The sequence below is a fragment of the Pieris napi genome, chromosome 17 (genome assembly GCF_905475465.1).
Source record: "Pieris napi chromosome 17, ilPieNapi1.2, whole genome shotgun sequence".
NCBI lineage: Eukaryota > Metazoa > Arthropoda > Insecta > Lepidoptera > Pieridae > Pieris > Pieris napi.
The window spans coordinates 3,415,810-3,435,839 of record NC_062250.1 but is presented as its reverse complement, the minus strand read 5'-3'; the positions used below and the strand labels follow the sequence as shown (position 1 = coordinate 3,435,839).

The window sequence follows — 20,030 nt, the reverse complement described above, 5'->3', positions numbered from 1 at the left end:
ATCTCGCTCGCGCACGCTTGGCGCCCGGCTGGTTTAAAAAGAATTCGTTAGTATGCAACTTCATTCTGTTAATTTTGTGTCACGGTGCGCGCGCATCGTAAAATTTCACTCTCATCAATTTTTCATAACGCGCTTAAAGAAGTATAACTTAAATAAATATTGATACACCAATGATTCTTTCAGCTACAAACGAGCGCGTGCATTTCAACCTAGGCATGGTCTGTATGGACGAAGGTGACGCAGAATGCGCCGAACGCTGGTTCCGCGCAGCTGTTCACCTAAAACCCGACTTCCGATCCGCGCTCTTTAACCTCGCCTTGTTGCTCGCCGATCGGCGTCGGCCTTTAGAAGCCGCGCCGTTTCTGAAGCAACTCGTCAGGCATCACCCAGATCATGTGAAGGCGCTCGTTCTTTTGGGAGATATTTATATTAATTCTGTTAAAGATCTTGATGCAGCGGAAAGTGTAAGTATCCAATAATATTTTTTATTATTATAGGGTTTTATTCTTAAGGATAATGCGACTCATAAGGGTAACAATGAATAAAAATGAAAAAATATATGTTATACTTTCTTAAATATTTTTCAATTTTTTATTATTTAATATGTAGGTACTCTGAACATTTTAGAATCATTCAATTATATTTCAGATAAAAAGGTAAATTACAAAATAGATATTGTTTAATAGCATAATTGTTTGAACAACAAATTTTTTTACCAAACTGAATTATCAAAAGACAGTCGAATAATTATTTAATCATGCACGAAAATATATACTACGCCAATACGATAATGTCGATATTAACAATAAAATATTAATTAAATACATAAGATAATGTCATATGAACTCACTCTGTGTACATATAAAGAGAATAAGATTTTTAAAAGAGTACCAAAAGTTTTTTACGCCGGCTTTTTCTCTCGGCCTACACCCTCTGTATTCTGTGCCGATGAGTAGGGATGCCTACCGATTTTTAATGACGTGGAATAAGTGATACCTGTATCTTATATTCCATAATAAACATATTTAATTTTATTTTATTTAATAAAATATCTGGACTTGCAACAGTGCTACCGCCGCATTCTCGAACTTGAGCCGGACAACGTGCAAGCCTTACACAATCTCTGCGTCGTCGCGGTTGAAAGAGGAAAGCTCGCTATCGCCGAGGAATGTCTCACCCGCGCCGCCTCCCTCGCGCCCCACGAACACTACATTCAGCGCCATCTAGCGGTCGTGAGGGCGAGACGAGCGGCGGTCACCCCAACAAATCCTGCGAATTCCCCCACAAATCCCCCCACAGAGGTCAAGGCGAGATGGAATTATATCCCCCAACAGCCCCCGGATCCGCACGAAACTGACCCTTCATAGCGATACGGCGATCAACAATTTGCTACCAGGGTATGATTCTTTTATGAGCTTTGCATTTTTGTCGTTTGCTTTAAGTAATTTGAAGGCCATAATAAAAATATTGTAATAGAAACCTGAAATGAAACAGATTCGGTAACCCTTCAGTAAAATGGAAGCTATATATCCATATATAGCTATATATCGTATTTGTGTGTAACTAGAACAGCGCTTCGTGGGCTTATTTGAAACTAAAATGCTAGAATATGTCAATCGAATAGCAGACTACAAATTGTCAAAATGTCAAGCTGCCAAAAACCAATATTACTTTGCACTAAGGGTACCTACTGATAAACACCAAAAAGTTAACAATCCGTTTCGAAATTAAAAAAAACTCACAGTAATTACTACCAGAATAGCGCGTTTAATGCTTTGCTACATAAAACTTAACTTGAAAATATGATTGTTTTTAGAACATATATACTTGGAAACAATTGCCCCATTTTATAATGATTAAACTATGAGATGATTAGTATTTTGCATTTCGTGATATTTATTGCATTTAGATTTTGTACGTAGATATCGAATGAGCTTTCTTCGTTAGCCATTGTGTATACGGTATAACTGTAATCTGTAAAGTATCTAGTCACTTTATTTGACATTTTTCAAAAGGGCATCCATATTAAATTATATTTTTTTTTATATTTGTGCAAAAATATTTATTTCAAACGATGTCCTTTGTGTTGCGACTATAAAAATATTTATTCCAAAAATTGTTCCTTTATGTATAAGTACTTTAAAATTTATTTTCGCATATTTTTATATCGTTTAGATACAAAGTGACTGACACTTATTAGTTTTATGACATTTAATCCTTATTTCCATAGTATAAGTTCATACGTTGACAATATCGTTTCTATTATATGTTCTGTGGCAATTTTCTTAATTACGTGGATTACAGTCCATAGAGTTTATTTTAAAATAGAATCTATTATAATAATGTAGATTGTGTATGATCACCATTATAAATTTAATTTCTGGAGATTAATGTGATATACCTAGTCCGTAATCATGTGGAAAGCCTAAAGTGATTTCAAAATTTAAAATTTCACCGGCCTAGTCGTCCATTTTATACGTTAATGTTATGAAACCTTAAAAAATATGTATCAAATAAAATTGCACATTATTGGAACAAATAAAATCCACATCTAATTATTTAATTTGAAATATGTTTTTTATTTTTAAAAATATAACATTCATGTATAAAATGGCTTTCTTAATGTAATATATTTATAGTATTATTTTCATAAAACGCCAATGTTAAAATGAGGTGATCGACCGTTATTAGAATATGTAGATGTGAAAATGTAATGTTGTTAATGTTTTAAGATACAAAGTAATTTTGTAAAAACTGAATTTTTTACAATGTCTTGAAACATTTCCGGTCGGAACTCCGACGGGAGTAGAACTCATAAGGACCCCGAATATTATAACTATTTGTCGTCAAAACATTTATTTTTATAAAATAAATGATGTTTCAAATTATTATGTGTTTCTTTTCCTGTGCATCGTGTATGTGTGTGTATAAGAAAGTGATTTTGACCTTTTTAAGATACTACCTTTTCAATGTTTTAAAAACGATACAAATTAAATCAATATAAACGATGTGACATTCACAAACAATAATTTTCAACAACTGGTCGTTTTTTAAGAAAAGAACGTACAAATTCTTAAATGCCCGGCAAAGCACTTTCGAGCATTCTAGCAAAGTATCTATGAGCATTATTAGATGAACCTCCTGTCCGTTTGCCCCATGCTACGTGAAAAACCTATTAAATCATATCTGAGAAGTGGATATGATGAAATATAATAAATTGCTTTATTATTAAAGAACTCTTCCTGTTAAAGCCATAGCAAAGTAACATATAAAAAATCAATACCAATTACAGAGTATCACAAGATTCCCACTGAACTGTGCAAAGTTTGAATGCAATTTTCCTATATTTATCTATATGTGGCGACTGAGTTTAATTTTGTTTGGCTGAATTGATTGGTGAAACGGAAAGACACGACGGTCGGTTTGTACTGTTAATGTTATTCAAAATTAAAAAATCATTTAATCATATAGGTAAGACATTGTACACTTATGATCGTCAAAAAAAGAAATGTATATAAAATGCTTCTAACTTTACATTAATAGTGCCAGTTCTCATATCAATTGCGTAGAACGGAACTGGCAATAAACTCTCCGCCTCTCTTTTTAATCGCCATGTTTTTTTTTACACAACGTTTGTAAGGAGCTGCAAGTTGCAACCATTACACTATGTTCCACATGACATCTTAAGTAATGAATAATAATAACATAAATTAAAAACAAAGACTTGTCCTCTATCAGCAGGAGGCATGGCGAAAAAGGAGCACGCACTTACAAGGGATCAACACGCAAACGCATAGCCAAAATAATTAACATCATCGCATACACGAATTCAAGAACGACCAGTCACGACAAGTAGCACCCGTTCACGAGTATGACGCATGGCCAGCCATCGGCCCCCTCGCCATATTTTAGGAAGAGAGACACTCTGTTCTGTCTCTATTCTTTATTATTATTCACAATGTAACGAAATTAAACATTGTCTTTATACATTATCACTCTGTTTTCCAAAACATATATACCTATATCGAACAAATGTAGTTTTGAGTGCTCACCATTTAGTGTTTCTTTGTCTGGACCATTTTGTTGAGCCTTGACTTAGAAAATCAGTTTAGCTGATAACTATTATATCAACAATCACTAGTTAAAATTTAATAAACCTTTATATAATTTTGTTAAGGGTTGTAAAAATAAAACCATTATTCATTTACCTCATATAATTACGATACTTATGAACATCAATAAAGAAATACATATTAAATGCTTCTAATTTTGCATTTACTCTCCAATCAAGGGCGTAGAACGGACGAGAAGAACATTAATAAAAATATTTTATAAAAAATCTCTTTCAATTAACTCTAAATTCACAAGATTCGTGACCATAACTCACAGCGATCGCTTGTGTTGTTATCGCTTGAGCCCGCGCACTTCCGTGAATTTCGGCAGTACGTAGTTCTTCATTTCTACAAAGAAAGCATATGCTGTCATTCTTCCCCTTGGATTGTTTGGTAGTTTTGAACTTGCATCCTGGTCTTAGGTGAATTTTGTGAGATCAACACCTGTTTTTGCTCTTGTTAGTGCAATTCCTGTAATACAAAGAGATTTATTCATCATTTTGGGTTTTTTTTATATTTAAAATTGTTATGTGTATCACAATGACAAAGTTGATAGGAACCAAATGTATACAATCACACAACACTAGTTAATAATAGTTATAGCTTAGCAATACATTAAATTATCCTAATATTGACACCATTTTTGTGTAGATAAGTCTGCGTACCTAAATAGCCGCGTACTGACTGAGCGAGCAGCCTCGCGAGGCTGCCTCGCGAGGCAAATCCTCGGTCGGTCAAGACGTGCCTCGCCCGAGGCAAACGCACGCGCTGCCTCGCCCGAGCGTGCCGCGGCCCGAGCCGAACGTTGTCGGTTTTTGTCGATGTTCAAAGGCGCCTCAGTACGTTTGCCGCGCTCACTCAAGACGGTAGTGTTTTGCCTCGCTTATTCGTTGCGTGTTAGTTGTGCGTCATGGATAAAGAACAGTGTCTTAAATTAATACGACTATATGGTGAATATAGACGACTTTGGGATGCGCAATGTCCTGATTACACAAATAGAGGACTAAGGGAAGATGCATGGAGAAAAATAAGCCAGGAAATGAACCTTCCAATAGCTGAATTAAAGAAAAAAATGGACTCTTTACTAGGGTCTTACAGGAGGGAAAAGTCGAGAGAAAAAAAAAGCCGAATCACAGGATCAGGTATTTATTATTTAATGTTTATGATTAGGGTTAACAACATTCATTTTATTATATTCAAAGTTACATCGGTTTTTATATTATTTCTAATATTATTTTTTTTTATTTTATACTGCAGGTCGTGGTGAAATATATGTTTCGAATTGGTATGCCTATGAAGCCTTCAGTTTTCTAGGAGATAGAAATCACCCAGGAAATACACAAGATACTTTAGGTGAAAAAGTGAGTACCTATTATTTACTGATAATTATTCTGCCAAGAAATTGCTCCGTTTGTTATGAAATGTCTCCCTAAATGTGAACGTATTTCTTTTATATTTGTTGATCCTCGCCGTGGTATGGCTTGAATAGATAGCATTGATGACAAAAAATGAAACTTCAAACTCGACGACAACGGAAGGACCTAAACAAAAGTCAACTAGACCTAAAAAGAGATCCAAAATGAACGAAAGTGATGATCTTACTGATAACGCCATATCTGAAGCATTAACACTCTTACAACAGTGTGCAAGCGATAATATATCAGAAAAAAATGATCCCTATAATGTGTATGGCCAATATATAGGAAATGAGTTGAGAAAGTATGATAAAATTACATTAGCATACGTAAAAAATGCAATAAATAAAATTATCTTTGATGCAGACATGGGAGCATACAGTGGTTATAGTTATTATACTCAATCATATGGTGAACACGATAATTTAAGATATATGTCTCATCCCTCTTCCTCATCGACGCCATCTACATATTCGATGCCTGCTGCCTCACCAATGCCTTCTACCTCACCGATGCCTCCTACTTCACCGATGCCTCCTACTTCACCGATGCCTCCTGCCTCATCGATGCCTTCTACTTCACCGATGCCTGCTGCCTCACCAATGCCTCCTATCTCACCAATTTCGATGCCTCCCCCTCCTCCTTCTCCAGCTCCTCATCATTAAATATTTGTTTGTTTAATTTTCTTATATTATTTGTCCAATTTTCTAATCAGATTAATAAAAAAATAATAAAAATATGTAATTTTATTTTACCTTAACATAATCCTTTAACACCTCAATTATAGCATCACAGACTTCAGGAACTATAACCGATATCCTTTGTTTTGATATACGAAATAGATACTGTAGACTGGTACAAGAATCTCCTGTGGCCAAAAATCTCAACGTCACTAATAATCTTTCCCTAGCGGATATTGCTTCTCGAAAATTTGTGTCCTTCTTGCTTATTTTGGCGTTTATGAGAGAATACACATTGTCAAATTCGATTTTACTCATTCGAGTGAAATTTTTTTCTTCGTCATCGAAGCACAACTCTTCAAATAATCTGTTCCCAGCCTGTAATCTATTTTTGTATAAGAGTTTAATCCAAAAACGTTTAGTTTTCTGTTTTCTTTTTTTTGCAAGCCTTAGAATTATTAAAAAGGCAGTGGTAGCGACAGCTTTCCGAATGTGCGGCCTCATGGTGGTCTCGGGCAAACTATACGGGCACGCGCGGTCTCTATTCGACTTCAAGTTAAACTGAGCGTCGATGCTCACGATGGCTCGGACTTGCCGCGCGAGGCAGCCTCGGATTAGAAAACTTACAGACCGAGGCTGCCTCGCGCGGCAAACGTTGCGAAGCAAACGTCCGAGGCTGCTTCGCGAGGCTGCTCGCTCAGTCAGTACGCGGCTAATGAGCAGTAAAGACTTGGACTTTAACTTTAACATAACATCTAGCTAAACTAAAAGTTACAATAATATTAGACCTTACTGCATAGAAGTATAAAGATGTAATATAAAAAATCTTTAGTTACATAACTTTTAAAAAGAAAAATTATATAATATATAATAATAGCAACCTGAGCTTGTGTATTATGTTTTGCTATCGCTGATTTGTTTATTTTTTATATGCTGCTGCTGTTGTTGTTGTTGGTTTTGTTGCAATATTTGTTGCAATATCTGTTGCTGGTCCTTATGTAATGAATGTTGTAATTTTTGAGCTTGCTGAATAGCTTGCTTTAATTGCTGGCGTTTTTCTAATTGTCGTTGTAACTGATTTTGTTGCTGTTGAATTTGATTTTGCTGATCTATTTGAGCTTGCTGCTGCTGTTTTTGTAATATGTGATAGTTTTGTTGAATATCATTTGCTTGTTGGTGACTTTGGTCAGAATCAGAAGTTGACTGATTTTGAGACTGAAACAATGTATAAAACTTATAAATTAACACTAAATAATAAAGATCCATATTTATTATTTTGTTCTGATTATATCGACTATTGTTTTGACTATTGACTTCGGGTGGTCAGTTGTCTACTTCATTTGTCATTGTCAAAATCCATAATTTACAAGGATTTTACAGAGTATCAAAAAGTTTAAAAAAGCGTTTTAGTCTAAACATTATCTGGCTCGAATCTTTAAAAACACTTATTTCAAACGATGTGCTTTGTGTTGCGATTATAAAAATAATAATGATTTTTACAATGTCTTGATACATTTCTGGTCGGAGCTCACAAGGATCCCAAATATTATAACTATTTTTGGTCAAAACATTTATTTTTAACGAATAAATGTTTCAAATTATTATGTGTTTCTGTACATCTAGGTATATCTGGCTATAAGAACGAGAAGCTTGTGATTTTTACCTTTTTAATTAAAAAGGTAATACCTTTTCAAGATGTAGAAAACGATACAAATTAATTCAATATAAACGATGTAACATTCACAAACAATAATTTTCGACAACAGACCATTTTTTAAGGTTTCTGCGGCTAAACCAGCTGCCCACCGATGTATTATATTATTGTGCGTACACTTGTCGGTTCAGATCGTCGAGTGTATGCATAGAATGTTTCATGGGTTTTTATGTTTAGCTTTTTAATAATAATATACTAACGCTAGTCCGTAAGTTTACACTAACATAATGATGGATTATTTTATCTGAACAGATAAATAAATAATAATTATTATTATGCCCTAGGGTCTTTCTAGAAAAGAGCGTACCAATTCTTAAAAGCCCGGCATCGCACTTACATAAAAAAAATCTTTTAAATCATATTAAGTGAAATAAATTTGAATCTAACTGCTGTTAAGTACTCGTCACTCCGCTACGTCCGTGTAGGTATTTTTGTCTGGACACGGGTAACTTTAACAGCGATTTGTAAGGACAACGTCAATAATACTAAGACAGGCGCGACCCGCTATCCAGTTAAATTGTAGGCGAATAACATAATATGCTCACACTCACACATGCTGAATTCTATAAAAGTACATATTCGATGAACGTGTGGTGGGTCAAGATTTTATCAGTGAAGTAGATATGATGAAATATAATAAATCGCTTCACTAGCCCTCTGGCAATGTGAGTGTCTATGGGCGGCGGTATCACAACATCAGGCGAGCCTCCTGTCCGTTTGCCCCCTGCATGTATGTATCAAGTGAGATTAATTTTGTTTGGCTAAATTGATTGGTGAAAAGGAGCGACGGACGGTTTCGTGTTTGTACGTGTTGATTATTTAGAATCTAACGAAAAGAAACATTGTCTTAATAGTTAATACTTTATCACCCCTCTGGAGTTTTCTAAAACATATAGACTTACGATGTGGCCTATTTCATGCAGTTATAACAACAATCACTAGTTAAAATGTAATAAACCTTTATACAATTTAATTAAGGGATATAAAAATAAAACAATTATTCATTTACTTCGTATAATCGATCAACAAAACATTAGGACAATGTATGTACACATTTAAGTACTAAGTATGTGAAGCCGCTAGGCTTTTGTATGCAAAAATATACCTAGTATTTGTCTACACGAAAAATGGTACTCAAACCATTAATTCGAAATTCAAATTATATTTCGAATTAACGTTCGCCGGTTAACATTTCTACTTAAACCAATAATTTAACTAAACACTATGTACAGTTTTAATAAAATAAATTTCGTCGCTTAACAGTAGCTTAATTAAATGACTTCGAATCCTCTATTCGAATCTAAAACTAGCTATTGCTATAGTTCCGTCTCAAGGCAATATAATGCGAAAACAAAACCTTAAGTGTAATTTTCGTATATATCACAGTTGTTTAAGGTGCTATTTAAACAATCTTTAATACTTTAAACCAAATTTTATACATAAATTATATACAAAGAAATAGATCAACGAAATATGAATACTATTTGAACGACACGATCACGGACGTATTTTTAGACGTAAAAATGTTGAACATTAAGAAATGGTTATCAATTATTGATCCTAGGAGTTACAACAGGTGTTGTTTAACTTAATAAAGATGGGAAACATGACTTGGCGCGGCGAACACAACAAGAAACGTTAACACTAGAACAGACATTAATATTAAGTGTCAAATGTCATCTGTCAAGTATTGACAACTGACAGACGGCGCAATTACCTGCACATTTCAGTAGACATGTGAGCGCCAAAAATTGTGACCCATCTGTATGTCAGTTAATCGCGGAATGAACTAAGGATGCTGCTTTTTGTGTTTCAATGTCGCAAGTTCCTAACAAAAAACCTTTCACTTTAACCAATCAAATAGAACACGTGACAAACAAAGTAAAAATAAAAAAAAATGTGTGGCACTCGGGGACTGCCGAGATAAAGCTATTGCATAGCATTTTTTATCAACTTATGCAATTATAATTATTTATTTCTGCAGTATTTTTATTCACTGATATTAATTCAAGTTTTTTCTTTTATATTAATTCCATAATCTACCACTCTACCAGACTCAGACTAACACGCCTATATAGTCTGTCTCACTCTAACGTGTACCGGCTGCACCCGATGTGAGACGTCACGTTACGTCATCGTGTGTAAGGTTAATTTCGTTACGAAATTTCTGGATTCGGTCTCCACGCTCAAGGCCCGCGATAGAAGCTATGCAATAGCTTAAAAAAATATTCGCGTTATCTTGCCCCACAGACTATATAATAAGACCACTTCGATTAAACGTATTCACAACATTAATGGCAGATGAGTCAAGAAAAACTCAAAAAAGTCGACAAATTCTGGTTCATAAACATGTGAACCCTCTCATAAATTCAACATTTTGCATTAATTCAAAAAAAAAATTGTATTTCATTTAGTTGAGATTCTGTTACTTGAACGTCAAATCAAACACCAAAGACAAATAACAAATTCAAATGTCAGCAGACTTCTGAAAATACCTATAAAAATTCTTACGGTATTACATTAGATAAGAATTATTATAATAAACAACCTAATTGCACCGTTTTAATTTTGTCTCTCTTATCATCGCAGCGAGTAGACAATTTGACGGAAAGAGATGGAGGAGTATTTCAGCTAAAATAGTGCAATTAGATTTAGTTCTTTATCGATTAATCATAGTCTTGCCAATTTTCAAATTACTTTTTTTTCTACTTTTCAAACCCCTAATTAATTGATCTCACTATTGTTTGGATTTAATAAGAACTAAGAAAAATTTGAAGGGTAATTTTTTCGTTAAATACAGGTTTGAACAGTTTTAGGAAGTATTAAAAAAAACAAATACAAAAAGCCACTCAATACTAGTTAAGATAGCTGCCTCTTCTGTATTGCAGAATTAATAGAATGTTCTGTGTAATTTCAAGTCAAATTTTTAGCAAACATAGCAATTATCTGAAATAATTTAAAGTCAACCATTACTTTCTCAACAAAACGCGTCAATTTATTTTACTATACAGTGTAAACTGGAAACGCCAAATTTTAATTTAAAAAAATTAATTATTCTAATTTTTCAATTTACCAACACCGACAAGAACTAGCAACACTAAGCACTCCAAGTCAACGACCTTCTACCGCAAAACTTTAAAAAAACGTCAATCGAAAAGACGTCGCTAAAATATTGCAATAATTCATAAGAAATCCGCTCGACTTGTCTGTCATATTTAATAACAAAACCGCTGCGCAGGAGTATCAAGATTTTTTTTTAGATATTTTCAAACGGACGGTTACAAAGTAATTTGTTCCTTGTTTCCTTTCTCAGTTCTAGGATCTCTATCTTTTTTGTATCAAATTTATTGTTAAAAGGGTCGAAAATTTATTAAATTAATCATGTTTTGAAAATTCACTTGCTGTGTTTCGTTAGTAATTTCTTCCTAAAACCTATCATTTAAGTTTCTTATGTGAACAATTCAATTTTTTAATATTAAAAATTATGTATGTTACAAATATGGGGACAAAAAAAGGTTGCGCACATAAAAAGAAAATTCCATTTTCTCACAGATTTGGACGTTTAAGCCTGCTATAATCTTAATATAGTTTCCTAAGTTCTGGATCTTTTCAAACGCAAACAGTCCAATTTTTTTATTGATTTTGTCAAACCCTATTTGAAGTTATAGAGATGTTGTTATGTGAACACACGTTTACACTGTAGAATAATCTGCGCAATTTTTATCTTCTGCAATTTCAACTCAAAACGCCATTAGGCTCATCGCTTAATTTAATTGAATTTTTAACTTTTATTGAATTCACTTGTACTCATCATCACCATTGTACTCGACCTCTTCGTCGTCCGGTTCGACCATAATCTGCTGCGGCTGAATCCCCAATACCAGTGAACCCTTTTTGTATGCTGTCATTTCCTGAAAAGTATTGAGACGTTATAAATTGAATTAAAACTTAACGGACAAAGAATCGTATTAAACACCGTCAAGTGAAAAGATAACTCGTTATTATAAAAAGTCTTTTAACCATATATTTTAACAAAATAATAAAATATAACATTTGAAAAGCACTGTGCTTTGTAGTAATTTTTATTTTTTTTAAACTTCAAAATAAGTAACATAAATTATTTGCTCTTCCAGGCAACGCTAGTAAGGATAAAATAACAAAAAAAAATGGTTGTCTGTAAAGTCGGTTTATTAACGTGAAAACGTCATAACAAAACATTGATGAACTGATTGCATACTGAAGTGGAAGAGAGATAGATGCGGCGCAAGCGTACAATGAGCGTAACGGGACAATGCGTCATGCTTTTTTCGTGCGTTCAGCCGGCGTTCATCGATTTATTAGACGTTGTGACGTCATAAAAGAAATACTGAGGGTAAAGTGCATAACCAAATCAAGAAAAATTACTAGTAACAATCGCGGACTCTGCGGAAAGTTTTATTGAAGACATAATATCTACAAAATAGTCTAACTATTAAATATTTAATTAGCTTTTAATATAATTATAATTTATATGTCAGGTAATGTTATGACCGCTGATTTTTAATGTTGTTTTGGTTAATCATTGAGATTACGAATAATAATTTCATTTGATTTGTTTTTATTTCATTATTTCATAGTTTGGAATCATTACTTATCGAATAAAAGTACGTATATTGTTACGACCAATAAGAGTAGAGCCAATGTCTCAAGTGAGGTCGAGGTGCCATCTTGACTTTTGAGAGTGCATACAAGGAACGCTAGACATTTCTGAATGAGTAAACAGTGAAACGTGTTGAGAATTTGGACCGAATTGTATGATAATTATTCGTGTTTTTTGAGCACTTAACCCACTAATAACGATGTCAATGTCAATAGATGGACGATATTTCTCCGACATATCTATCATAATATTATACAAACACAATTTTCTATTCCACCAACTCACCCTATCATATCTGGCCTTGTCCGTCTCGCTTAACGATTCATACTTCGTCTTAGTATCGGAGTCGGCTGCCGCCCACCGACGGCCCAGCTCCTTTGCGATGTCACCCATCGTGTATTCTGGATTTTTGGCCTTGACCTTCGATCTTTCATCGTTGCAGAACCAGAAGAACGCAGATCTGCAAGTTTCATTTATTGTTTTAACACCGACTTTTGTTCACTATGTGCGTAGCGTATTCTGCCCGAGTGTTCGTTACGTTATATTAAATTTTGATGTAATGATTGCTTCAATACTAAAAACGCGCCATACTTGAGTTATCCTATATGAAACCTATTCAAACTCAAACTCAAAATAACGTTATTCATATAGGTAACTAAGTACACTTACTTACGACCGTCAACAGAAAAGATGTTAAATTGATTCCAAATTTACATTTACTACCAGTTCGCAAGTCAAGGGCGTAGAGAGGTCATGAAGATCTGGCGAAGAAGGACTCTCCGGCAACCCTTTTAATCGCCAAGTTTTAGTACGGAAATTGTAAGAAAAGAACATTCTTATTACACATAATAAAAATTAATAATTGCACACACTAAAATTCCCTGTGTCTGACATATTAATTATTTTAGGTACTTGACGTAATAATATCTACATAACATTTAAAATTTTTCATAATAAAAATCTCTTTAAATTAAATCTAAATTCACAAGATTCGTGACCATAACTCACAGCGATCGCTTCGGTGCGTTTGGATCCTTCGGTTGCTGCCGCTTGCGCCCGCGCACTTTCGTAAACTTCGGCGGTACGTAGTCCTTCATCTCTAAGTCGTACCTCTTCTTGTCTTGGTCCGCCATTTCGTGGAACCTCATCTTCTCTTTCTCTGACATTGTCTGTAAATCATACAAACTGAAATTGAAAAAGCTTAAAAGTGTTTTCAAAACATGATTAGGGAACGTTCGCTTATTAATAAAGCTTTTTATATATTCGATGATTATTTAAATGATCCTAATTCTTGGGATTGATTTGCTCCAGTTCAAACAATTTGTATGCCTCAAAACTTGGCGATTAAAAACAGTGGCGGAGAGTTCCTTCCCGCCCTTGACTTGCAAACTATAATAACTGTAGTAAATGTAAATTTAGTATCAATTCAACATCTTTTCTGTTGAAGTTCATAAGTGTACTTGTTTACCTATATGAATAAAATAATTTTGAGTTTCAGACACTTATAGTGTGTTCATGAATAAGGTTAGTCTACAAGTATTCATCTAGACCTGTGATCTGATCTTTAGGACATCGGTTTTACCAGAATTCATACCCTGCTACTTAAATTACAAAGAAAATCATCAGTCACTGTTGTTGCTAGAATAATATAAAGTAATACAATTTTCTTACGATCATAATAATATTTCATATACACAATATTTATATTATTTTGAGAACAACTTTAAACATGCTACAAATTATATAATTCATGGCAATAGAAGAATTTTCACGTGACTCAATTTTGTTTTGATTTTTTTGCATGTAAACATATGCTTCATACATTTCTGTTCTATATTGTGATTTGATCTTATTTTACTATAGATTTATTTGTGATTCTGATATAGAATGTGTTGGTAGGCTTAACACCTCTTAATTATTTATTAAGGTAGTCTGTAAGTTAGTTTTAGTTTATAGTATGTATTGCACCCGAGCATGTTAAAGTACTTGGTAATAAATACATACAAATCTTTTATTAAAGATACTACTAAAGGTATGTGGAGGAAGGAAGGTTCTTCCTTCGATCTTAAGGGAGAAATTTTCGCCTATCTAAGCACCCATCAGCCCGAAGGCCCTAGGGGTTGAGGTTGATAAGTTGTATATATCCTTAGCGGTTCAAATTATTTTCTTAGCATGTTACAAGGTGCAGTAATTGTAGCCTCGGAATGTAAGTGTCGCTACACATATATTCTTTGATGCTGTATAGTATAATAAACAAATGAACAACAGCTTTGTAATATAGAACATACTCTCCAAGCCGATGTTGAATTGTAAACCTCTGGGTTTTTTAAGTAAAAATATATTTCATCCTAGGTATCAATGTTCAAGCTTAAATTTAGTATATCCACTAACTTCTATTATTATTAAGTTTCTAACGCTATGATGTCTTGGCCTGTGATGACATTTCATAACATATACTTTTGTTGAATTATATATATACATTGGTGCAAAACATTTTAATGTAATGTAATATATGTAATAATAGTAGTCGTTTGGTATATAGTTAATTCAAACGAAGGAGTTATTATATAACAAAACCTTTAAAATACAAGCGCAATATTGAACGAACAAGCCTCCTTTCTGTAGAGAACTTCACTATGTTTCAAAAGTACTTACACTCCACCTTTCAGCACATTTCTTTGAGAATGCGGCAAATACAACATTTTCATCAGGATACTTTTTCTTGTGTTCCTCACGGCATGACTGTACAAAGAAAGCATATGCTGTCATCCTTCCCCTTGGCTTGTTTGGAGGTTTTGACCTTGGCATTCTGGTTTTAGGTGTATTTTGTGAGATCAATGCCTGCTGTTGGGCTTGTTGCTGCAATTCCTGTAATACAAAGAGATTTATTCAACATTTTAAGATTCTTAAAAATTCTTATGTGTATCAAGTACCAAGCTGAAGAAAACTACTTGTATACATACAACACTAGTTAATACTAGTTTTAGCTTGGCAATTACTAAAATTATATAATATTGACATCATTTTTGTGTAGATGAGAAAGTAAAGAGTTGGAATTTTTAATATTAATGAAATCAACATATTATCATCTGGCAAAAGTAAAAGTAACAATAATATTAGACCTTACTGCATAGCAGCATATAGACCTAATATCTTAGCTTACCCCAAACTATTAAGAGAAATATGTTAATATGAAAAATTATATAATATGGTATAAAAAGTGTTTATATGAATTGAGTTCTCTGAATTCACATATATAGTTATAAAATTACCTGCAAAGTCGCCGACTGCCTTTGCAAAGCAGCTTGAATTTGTTGTTGTTGGACGGCCTGTAAATGTTCTTGTAAGCTTTGCTGCTGTTGATGCAATGTTTGGACTACTTGCTGTTGCAATGCAGCTTGTGCAACCAGAGCCTGAGCTTGAGCTTGTGTCACTTGTATTATGTTCTGTTGATTGTTGGCTTGTTCAATTTTTATCTGCTGTTGTGGTTGTTGCTGTTGTTGTTGCTGCTGCTGCTGTTGTTGGAGCTGTTGCAATTGTTGTTGTTGCAACATTTGTTGCAATGTCTGTTGCTGGTTCTGATGTAATGATTGTTGTAAATTTTGAGCCTGCTGAATAGCTTGCTGTAAGTTCTGGTGTTGTTCTAATTGTTGTTGTAACTGATTTTGTTGCTGTTGAATTTGACTTTGCTGATCTTTTTGAGCTTGCTGCTGCTGTTGTTGTTGTTGTTGTAATACTTGATGGCTTTGTGGAATACCATTTGCTTGTTGATTACTTTGTTCAGAATCAGAAGTTGACTGATTTTGAGACTGAAACAATATAAATAAATCTAAGTCCAAGATGCTTCTAAAACTATAATTAATACTAAACATTTATTTCAAAGCAATTTATATAGTGTATATAAATTACCACTAAATAATAGAGATCCATTTTTTGTTGTAATTATTCCTTTGACTTCAAGTGGTCTACTTCAATTGTCATTGTCAAAACTCACAATTTACAAGGATTTTACAGAACATCAAAAAAATTTAAATAAGTGTTTAGACTATACATTTTTTGGACTCAAAACTTAAATAATTTTGTTAAATACATATGTAAGTTTCAAGTCAAATTACTGTTTCATTTTTGACTATTATATACATTTATTACTATGTAACCAAGATAATCGGAAAAACCAGAGCCCGCCTACGTAATCGGCCACACCCAATCGGTCTCATCGCTTTAAAATTATTAAAATAATAAGTAGAAATTAGGCGACAGTAATAAATTCTCGTTATAATAATTGAGCGATGTATAAAACTCATCCCACATAGGGCATTTAAATAGAATTAGTAATTTTTTTGTCATATAAAAATTAACTGTAAAGATTTCAATATATGTAATAGTTAACAAAGAATAGCAAGTACTCGCCATCGAGTGTTGCCCTATCCTATTACTTATAAGTTCATTACGAGTCAAGGACACGACCCTCAAAACTACTTTCACTTTAATATATACGCATTAATTTAATTTATCAAATGCCGATTCCGAGCATTTCAAGGTCGCAATGCAAAGGATGTCTTCAACTTCTTGGTTTAATGGAATGTTTTAACCATGGTGGCTCAATTTGAAATAAAACACACACAAGTGACCAATGAAACAGACACGGAAATCCGCCGCCATGAATCTTACCTTTTCTTTTTGAAAATCCCAATTTTAGTCTTTATAAATTATTTTTAAAAAAAATTCTATTTCATGGAATGTTCAATTCATTTTTAACCTCCAATTAATTTAGTACTAAAATAATAAAATATTTGGAACTTGTTAATGGTACGGCAAAAAAATAGTACTCCTAAAAATTACGTTTCACCTTAATTTATAGAGTAAAATGAATTTATTACCTTTTACCTAAGATTTTAACTGAATCATAAAATTCTCTATCGTAGAAGTTAAAACCTGTTTATATACTTATGAGGCACAGAATAAATTAACCAGTATTATAAACGTAAATACTACAGCGTATTGTATCCCTAACTATTGTTTGAGCTTATAAATCTTAATAGGATGCTCTTTTATTGATTATGTGATGTGATATTTCTTCTAATTAATATTAATAGATATTTGACGTCATACATCATTATGTATTTGTTAGTTAAGAATAGTTATTATAGTAAATTAGGGCGATTGTTTCTTCAATGCTATTATTTCAACTTATGTAGGAGGGTCATTGATCTCATCAAGTCTCCGAACTTTATAAATACCTTAACCTTGAAAGTAGTTATTGAAAGTGATATTACACATATTATTAAGAAATCGTACATCGCTAGCATACACGTGGTGTTTAAGACAATTTTTTATTTTAAGTTAAAAATGTAGTCAACATTTCTTAATGTTACATTTAATAATACTTTGTATTATAAAATAATGTCTATTTTCAATGGTGTTGGTATATCAATACAAAGATACTTCTAATTATTACCGTAGGTGATGAGGTCTGTTGATTTTCAACTGATCCTGAAGCGTACCACCATGTTTGTTGTGGCGATTCATCTCGTGTATTTGAATTATTTATTAATCGATAATCAAAATTAGGGGTGGAGTTGTCTCCGCTAGTGTTTGAAAAGCCTCCAGTCATTTTGTATGTGTATAATTGCTGAGTTGCAGCTGCAGTACTTCTTGCTATGTCTTCATTAATCTGTTGTTGGTGCTGTATTTCACCTGCGCCTCCTGACCACCACGAGGCATCGTCGCGCGCACCCCAAGCGCCCCCCGTCGCTCCCCGATCCCCCATATCAAGATCCCCGCTTTTAGCTAACCAGTTTCTTTATCCTCGAAATTTACGATTATTTTCTTTGAATAACTCTCAATCCATATTGACACTTATACTTGTACAATAACACTAACACTGAACATAAAGCTCACTTGATTACTGGAAACCACTGGTTTTATTCTACTGTTCCGATAATTTTATAACAAAGACTCACAATAATTTGACCAGGTACATGTTTTCCAATTATCACACAAGTTTAAAGTTTGATATAACACGATATTCGCAATGTTTATAACGACGAAAAGCCGGCTTTATGTACCTTGATCACTTAGAGCACGTAACGTTTTGTCTCCGTACTAAAGTCAATACAGTTGGCAACGTCGCGTAACAAGACGCTACGACTAGAATATAGTGGCGCCCTCAACGCGCAGCGGCCGTCACAAAAATATTCGATACGGCAAAGAAAAGGACAGCCTATACCCAAAGAGATAACGAGCCCGTCCAGCAACCGGTCAATAAGACGATTAGGTACCTATAGCCTAGTACATCCCGGCCCTCGAATTCAAGAGATTCTTTGTTTACATTTTTTAATATACTTTTACCTGTTTTATTTTTATACATGTGTGATTAAAGTGTTTAAGAATAAATTACATTTGAAATGTATTCACAAAAACAATTGCAACCCATTGGATATTTATAGATGTATATCAGTGATTCAATAATATTGAATTGAAATTAACCTTATTATACTTTTTAGCTAACTTTGTACTGCTAAAAAAGTTTGTATAAATCGAAATGAATGTCCATGTTTGTAATTTAAAAGTAGTAATAACTAGTAACATAATAATATTTAAAAAAATATATAAGAGACAACAGATTTTCAAATATAAAAAAATGTGCTTCATGAACTCAGTTGGTGTCAATAAAAATGTATCAATATGCATATTTATTGAGAAGCAGTCGCGGAAATTACAAAACTTTAGTTTCTTATTACAATTTACAAATGTTTATTTTATAAAACGACGTGTTGACGTGATTCACAACATCTATTATGTGTTTTTAAGTAATGTAAATAAGAAACATTAACAAACGGACCTACGGCATTATTTTAAGTAGGGAGGTAAATAATAGTAAACTTTTCACAATAAGAAAGTATATTGAGGTTGATAAATTATATAAATAAAATAACTACCATTTATTTAAAAAATTGGTTTTATTCTAGGTTTAAGGTGGTAGTATCTTTGCGTTTATGTACGTACATACGTATATAAAGTATAGTGCAAACTGTAAAGTCTAAATACTACTTCGTCGCAGCATTCGGCAGCCATTTGCTTACAAAATTAGAATGTAAAACTAAAAATATCTTCACAAAAATTATATCTCCTAATCGCATAAGTCACAGATAAAGGTACAAATACTATTTCATGAAGCCTTAATTGAATTAAAAAATACACATATCAAATTGAAATATTATTTAACTTACCGACTGCAATTTTATATTTATTATTTAAAACGATCACACGATTTCAGCGCTTATTACGTAGGGAACTTTGTGCCGTACATCGTAACGAAAACATGAATAGTCGATGTCATTAGTAAAACTAACTGATTGGTGTAAATTGAAAATCCCGCCATTTTGCAACCAATCATAGAGAGAGCTTCGGCTTTATTTTTTGTTTATACTTAACTATAAGTACGTATTGATGCATAGGAATAGAAAT

General features: G+C 33.3%; 2 protein-coding genes across 3 annotated transcripts in view; one reads left to right on the top strand and one right to left on the bottom strand.

Moving 5' to 3' along the window:
* LOC125057702 (protein O-mannosyl-transferase Tmtc3) overlaps nucleotides 1-2,888 on the top strand; it is a 156,591-nt gene extending 153,703 nt beyond the window's left edge. Inside the window, exons 11-12 of the mRNA XM_047661528.1 lie at nucleotides 184-464; nucleotides 1,068-2,888. Coding sequence (XP_047517484.1) covers nucleotides 184-464; nucleotides 1,068-1,367 — 581 coding nt within the window. The 3' untranslated portion in view covers nucleotides 1,368-2,888. The remainder of the gene's footprint in view (nucleotides 1-183; nucleotides 465-1,067) is intronic.
* An 8,618-nt stretch (nucleotides 2,889-11,506) lies between these two features.
* Nucleotides 11,507-18,665, bottom strand: LOC125058035 (high mobility group protein DSP1-like). 2 transcript variants are annotated; one of them, XM_047662039.1, is made up of 6 exons: nucleotides 18,019-18,665; nucleotides 15,833-16,369; nucleotides 15,216-15,428; nucleotides 13,569-13,729; nucleotides 12,846-13,020; nucleotides 11,507-11,832 (listed from the first exon to the last, which is right to left on the bottom strand). In XM_047662039.1, the coding sequence occupies exons 1-6, from the start codon at nucleotides 18,328-18,330 to the stop codon at nucleotides 11,719-11,721; spliced, it is 1,512 nt and encodes a 503-aa protein (XP_047517995.1). In that variant the 5' UTR covers nucleotides 18,331-18,665; the 3' UTR covers nucleotides 11,507-11,718. The 2 variants fall into 2 exon arrangements, with proteins under 2 accessions (XP_047517995.1, XP_047517996.1); XM_047662040.1 differs by lacking the exon at nucleotides 18,019-18,665 and adding an exon at nucleotides 16,470-16,559.
* Between the last annotated feature and the right edge of the window lie 1,365 nt (nucleotides 18,666-20,030).